The sequence below is a fragment of the Hyaena hyaena genome, unplaced genomic scaffold, assembly GCF_003009895.1.
Source record: "Hyaena hyaena isolate Hyena2069 unplaced genomic scaffold, ASM300989v1 scaffold_2231, whole genome shotgun sequence".
Classification (NCBI taxonomy): domain Eukaryota; kingdom Metazoa; phylum Chordata; class Mammalia; order Carnivora; family Hyaenidae; genus Hyaena; species Hyaena hyaena.
Window position 1 is genome coordinate 3,513 of NW_024082800.1, and position 6,471 is coordinate 9,983.

At 40.5% G+C, this 6,471-nt stretch overlaps 1 protein-coding gene across 1 annotated transcript in view; it reads left to right on the forward strand.

Annotated features, from left to right (window-relative positions):
- Positions 1-6,471, forward strand: part of LOC120227307 (adhesion G protein-coupled receptor E1-like) — a gene marked incomplete at its 5' end in the record, with an annotated part of 51,982 nt that overhangs the window by 3,454 nt on the left and 42,057 nt on the right. The window contains 1 exon segment of the mRNA XM_039225451.1: positions 1,151-1,306. Coding sequence (XP_039081382.1) covers positions 1,151-1,306 — 156 coding nt within the window.

The following is a 6,471-nucleotide window of genomic DNA, read 5'->3' on the forward strand; positions in this document are numbered from 1 at the left end:
ACACACAGGTGAACTATCTTGCCCAGTGCATTGTCAGTTCAGGGCCACCAGAACAAAACACTGCAGGCAGGGTGGTTTCTACATTGAGATCTATTTTCTGTCCTTGTGGACGCTGGACTCTGAGAGCACAGTTGGGTTATGGAGAGGGCTGTCCTTCTGGCTTCCAGATGACTGACTTCATTCTGGGTCCTCATGGACAGTGAGCTCTGGTGTCTCTTCCTCTTCCTTTAAGGGTACTAGTCCCAATTATCAATGTTTAGTTCTTTATTTTTGACAGTGCCAGAAAGAGAGAGCGAGAGAGAGAGCGAGCAAGCCCGAGCATGCAGAAGGAGTAGAGAGACAGGGAGTGAGAGAGGAAGAGAGAGGGAGAGAGAAACTCCCAAGTGGGCTCCACATGGTCTGTGCAGAGCCCAGTGCAGGGCTTGAACTCACCAGCTGTGAGATCATGATCTGAGATGAAATCCAGAGTCGGAAGTTCAATTAACTGAGCACAAAGGTGCCCCTGGACACTAATCCACCTTCATGACTCATCATCAACCTAATCAATCATTTTGTAAACGTCCTTTGTCCAGATACCATCTCATTGAATGTTAGGTCTTTAATGTACGAATCTGGGAGGACATAATTCAGCCTTCAGCACCCAGTAACACACAGCCAGTAGGGACAGTGCCAAGCTTTAAGCCCAGGCTGTCCACCCCTCCACTTGGATGACTCTCAGTTATCGTTATTGATAACATCGCATTTCCTAGGGGGAGGCACTGAGATTTGTCAAGGAACAAGAGGTCAAGTGAGTTCAAGGCTGAGGGAGCAGACAATGAGCCTTCATGGACCCACAGGCAATCAGTGAATCTGGATCAGTAATCACTAAGGGATTCAAAAGGAAAAAAAGAGCTAGGTGAGCTCAGGTGGGTCCAGACTCTCAGAGTCTCCTGTGTTCTAGTGAGGAGTTTGGATTTTATCCCGAGGTGTGGAGAGCCTCATCACAAGATTTGTATGGGTCATCGTCATAGCTTTTTGCGCCTCCCATCAGCAGTGTTTATGAGGGCGCGTGCAGAACAGGGAAACCGCTGGCTTCGGCCAGGATGGGGCAGTGCACCGCCACGGCCTCAGTGTCCTTTATCCTGTTGACTTAGCCTCGTTTTCTGCTTAGATGTGGACGAATGTGCCAGGAACTCCACTCTTTGTGGCCTCAACTCCATCTGTACCAACACCCCAGGAGAATTCCATTGCTCCTGCCTGCCTGGGTTTGTTTTGCCTGCTGCGAAAAGGTGGATCCCTGAGAAATCAGAGGGTTTCAGGTGTACAGGTAATGCTCCCAGCCATGCTGAGGGCTTTTAATGGATGTCAACATATCCTGGACAGAGTGGCTTACAAACATCTCTTTCTGCTTGCTCATGACTCTGTGGGTGACTGCATGGTTTCGTGGGGGCAATGGGATGTCTGGGAGTTCCAAAATGGCCTCGCTTATATGACTGGTAGTTGGTGCTGGTTTCTGGGTGGGAGCTCAGCTGGGCCCTTCAGTTTTCCTCAAGGGCCTGTCCACACCAAAATTTTGGATAGTTACTACTGCACTTGCAAATGAGGATTTCAGACAGTAGACTGGCCCAGTTCAGGAACCCAGGAGAGGTATGCAAAATTGAGTCCACACTCCCTCAAACCCCTCCAGCATTTTGTAGGATAATTCGGTGCGATCTGGCTTGGTAGTGGATATAGGTGTTTATTCTTTGTTCCAAACATTATATTCTCCCTCTCTAAGCCTTAATGTTTCCATCAGCAGAATGACTGTATAAGAGTTCCTACTTCAAATGATAGTTGTGAATATTATGTACAATAAAGTCCGTAGTGTGCTTGGCACATGTATTCTATCAGAGCTGCTATTCACACAGGTAATATACAGTGACACTAATCCCCTGATTGAGTGACACTCTTTGTCTATATTTCTTATATTTATATCCCAAATCTCTCCTTCACAGTCAAGATCTGATAGTGTCTCTACATAAGATCAGGGATCTTTGAACTTTTTTATGCAAAAGGCCAAATAGTAAACATTTTGCAGGTTGCAAGTTGTGTGATCTCTGCCATGACTACTTAATACTCCAGTCGTAGTGCAAAAGCAGCCATAGAGGATACCCAAATGGATGGATGTGGGTTTGTTCCAATAAAACTTTATTTATACGAACAAGTGGTGGACTGGATTTGACCCGTGAGCTGTAGTTTGCTGGGCTCTGAATAAGATTATTCATTTCTATTGTTGTAATATCCAGGGAACCCTCAAGAATAAATTGCTCAATGAATAAATTGTTCTATGTGGTTTTGTAAGGTCTTTAAAAAAAAAAAATCTGCTCCTGAGTAGCCAACCACCTGCATACCTAGTACACCATAACACTGGCAATCCTTTATTTTTTTCATGAATGTATCTGCCATTTGTTTGAGTTTGGTGAGTGTAGCTTGTCTCTGTTCCATGCAGTTTCAGCTGAGCTGAAGTGGAGCTCCTTAGGTGGAGGAAAGTTTCCTTCTTCTTCCTTCCTTCCTTCCTTCCTTCCTTCCTTCCTTCCTTCCTTCCTTCCTTCCTTCCTTCCTTCCTTCCTTCCTTCCTTCCAGAGCACATGAGCAGAGAAGGGGGAAGGAAAGAGAGAGAGAGACTATTTTTTATTCTTAAAATTTATTTAAATTTAAGTGGTTAACATACAGTGTAGCCTTGGCTTTTGGCTTCAGTAGAATTTAGTGATTTGTTGCTTACATACAACACCTAGTGCTCATCACAAGTGCCCTCCTTAATGCTTATCACCCATATAGCCCACCTCCCACCCACCTCCCCTCCAGCAGCCCTCACTTTGTTCGCTGTAGATAAGTCTCTTGTGGTTTGCATCCCTCTGTTTTTATCTTTTTTCCCCCTTCCCTTCCCTATGATCATCTGTTTTCTTAAATTCCACCTATGAGTGAAATCATTTATTTGTCTTTCTCTGACTGACTGATTTCACTTAGCATAATACCCTCCAGTTCCATTCACATTGTTGCCAATGGCAAGACTTCATTCTTTTTGATCACCGAGTAGTATTCCGTTGTATATATATATATATACCACATCTTCTTTATCCATTCATCAGTTGATGAACATTTGGGCTCTTTCCATAATTTGGCTATAGCGCTGTTATAAACATTGGGGTGCATTTGCCTGTTTGAATCAGCATTTTTGTATTCTTTGGATAATACCTAGTAGTGCAATTGTTGGCTAATAGGGTAAATCCAATTTTAATTCTTTTAGACAGTTCCATAGTGTTTCGAGAGTGTCTGTGCTAGTTTGCATTCCCAGTAACAGTGCCAAAGTATACCCTTTGCATCCTTGCCAATGTCCATTGTTTCCTGAGTTGTTAATTTTAGCCATTCTGACAGGTGTGATGTGGTGTCACATTGTGGTTGAGATTCGTATTTCCCTGATGATGAGTGATTGATGAGTGAATGATGTTGACCATCTTTTCATGTGTCTGTTGGCCATCTGGATGTCTTCTTTGGAAAGGTGTCTATTCATGTCTTCTGCCCATTTCTTCACTGGATTACTTGTTTTTTGAGTGTTGAGTTTGGTAAGTTCCTTATAGATTTTTCAAACTAACTTTATATCCGATATGTCGTTTGAAAATATCTTGTCCCATTCCATTAGTTACCTTTTAATTTTGTTGATTGTTTCCTTCACTATGCAGTAGCTTTTTTTTTTTTTTTGATGTTTTAGCAGCTTTATTCTTAATTGACAAAAATTGGAAGGAAACAAGATGTCTTTCAGTAGGAATAAATAAACTGAAATGGCTACATACTCTATGATTCTTACTATATGATAATCTAGAAAAGGCAAAACTATGAAATAGCAAAGAGATTAGTGATTGAGTGGAAGGAAGGAAGGATGAATAAGCAAAGTACAAAAGATTAGTAGCTTTTTTTCTTGATGAGGTCCCAATAGTTCATTTTACCTCAGAGACGTATCTAGTAAGAAGTTTCTGTGGCCAGGGTCAAAGAGGTTGCTGCCTGTTTTCTCCTCTAGGATTTTTATGGATTCTTGTCTCACATTTAGGTTTTTCATCCATTTTGAATTTATTTTTGTGTATGGTGTAAAAAAGTGTCCCATATCACTGCATATCACTGTCCAGTTTTCCCAGCACCATTTGCTAAAAAGACTGTCTTTTTTTTCCATTGGATATTGTTTCCTGCTTTGTCAAAGATTAGTGGGCCCATTTCTACATTTGTGGGCCCATTTCTGAGTTCTCTCTTCTGTTCCACTGATCTATGTGTCTGTTTTTGTGCTAGTACCCAACAGTCTTCAGGACTACAGTTTTTTTTTTAAAAATAGTTTATTGTCAAGTTGGTTTCCATACAACACCCAGTGTTCATCCCCATAAGTGCCCTCCTCCATGCCCATCACCCCCCTCCATGCCCATCACCCCCCTCCATGCCCATCCCCCCCTCCCCCCCCACACCCATCAGTCCTCAGTTTGTTCTCAGCATTCAAGAATCTCTCATGGTTTGCCTCCCTCCCTCTCCCCCCACTATTTCCCCCCTTCTTTATTATGCAGCTTGAAGTCTAGAACTATGATGCCTTCCAGCTTTGATTTTCTTTTTCCACATTACTTAGGCTATTCAGGGTCTTTTCTGGTTCTATACAAATTTTAGAATAGTTTATTCTAGTGCTGTGAAGAATACTGGTGTTATTTTGATAGGGATTGCATTGAATGTGTAGATTGCTTTGGGTAGTTTTGACATTTTAATACTATTTGCTCTTTCAATCCATGAGCATGGAACGTTTTTCTTTGTGTCGTCTTCAATCTCTTTCATATGCTTCCTTACTTTTCAATGTACAGATCTTTTGCCTATTTGGTTAGGTTTATTCCTAGGTACCTATGGTTTTTGGTGCAATTGTAAGTGGGATTGGTTCCTTGATTTCTCTTTCTGCTGCTTCATTATTGGTGTGTAGAAATGCAAATGATATCTGTATGTTGATTTCATCCTGTGAATTTGCTGAATTCCTGTATGAGCTCTAGCAATTTTTTTGGTGGAGTCTTTTGGGTTTTCCACATAGAGTATCATGTAATATGTGAAGAGTGAAAATTTGACTTCTTTCTTGCCAATTTATATACCTTTTATTTCTTTCTGCTGTCTGATTGCTGAGGCCAGGACTTCCACTACTATGTTTAACAACAGTGGTGAGAGGGGACATCCCTGTCATGTTCCTGACCATAGGGGGAAAGCTCTCAGTTTTTCCCCATGGAGGATGATATTAGCTGTAGGTCTTTTGTATATAGCCTTTATGTTGTTGAGGTATGCTCTTTCTATCCTGAATTTCTTGAGGTTTTTTTTTTTTTTAATCAGGAAAGGATGCTGTACTTTGTCAAATGCTTTTTCTGCATCTATTGAGAGGATCATGTGGTTCTTATCCTTTCTTTTATTAATGTGATGTATCATGTTGGATGATTTGCAGAAATGGAACCAGCCCTGTAGCCCAGGAGTAAATCCCACTTGATCATGGTGTATAGTGCTTTTAATGTAGTCTTGTATTTGATCTGCTAGTATCTTGTTGAGAATTTTTGCTTCCATGTTAATCAGGGAAACTGGTCTGTAATTCTCCTTTTTTAGTGATTCTTTATCTGGTTTGGGGATCAAGATAATGCTGGCCTCATAGAATGAGTTTAGAAGTTTCCTTCCACTTCTATTTTTTCAAATAGCTTCAAAAGAATAGATTTAACTCTTCTTCAAATGTTTGGTAGAATTACCCCTGGGAAGCCATCTAGCCCTGTACTCTTGTTGATGTGGAGATTTTTGATTACCGATTTAGTTTCTTTACTGATTATGGGTCTGTTCAAATTTTCTATTTCTTCCTGTTTCAGTTTTCGTAGTTTATATGTTTCTAGGAATTGATCCATTTCTTCCAGGTGTCGAATTTGTTGACATATAATTCCTCATAATATTCTCTTATTAATGTTTGTATGTCTGCCGTGTTGGTTATGACCTCTCCTCTTTCATTTGTGATTTTATTTATTTGGGTCCTTTCCTTTTTCTTTTTGACCAATCTGGCTGGGGTTTATCAATTTTGTTAATTCTTTCAAAGAGCCAGCTCCTAGTTTTATTGATCTGTTCTACTGGGTTTTTTTAATTTCAAGATAATTGATTTCTGCTCTAATCTTTATTATTTTCCTTCTTGTGCTGGTTTTGGGCTTTATTTGCTGTTCTTTTTTCCAACTCCCTTAGGTGTGAGATTACGTTGTATATTTGAGACCTTTCCTCCTTCTTTAGGAAGACCTAGTTTGCTATATACTTCCCTCTTATGACCATCTTTACTGCATCCCAGAAGTTTTGGACTGTTGTCTTTTCATTTTCATTGGTTTCCATATACTTTTAAATTTCCTCTTTAATTTCTTGGTTAACCTATGCATTCTTTAATAAGACAGCCTTTCAGCTCCAAGTATTTGTAGTCTTTCCAAATTTTTT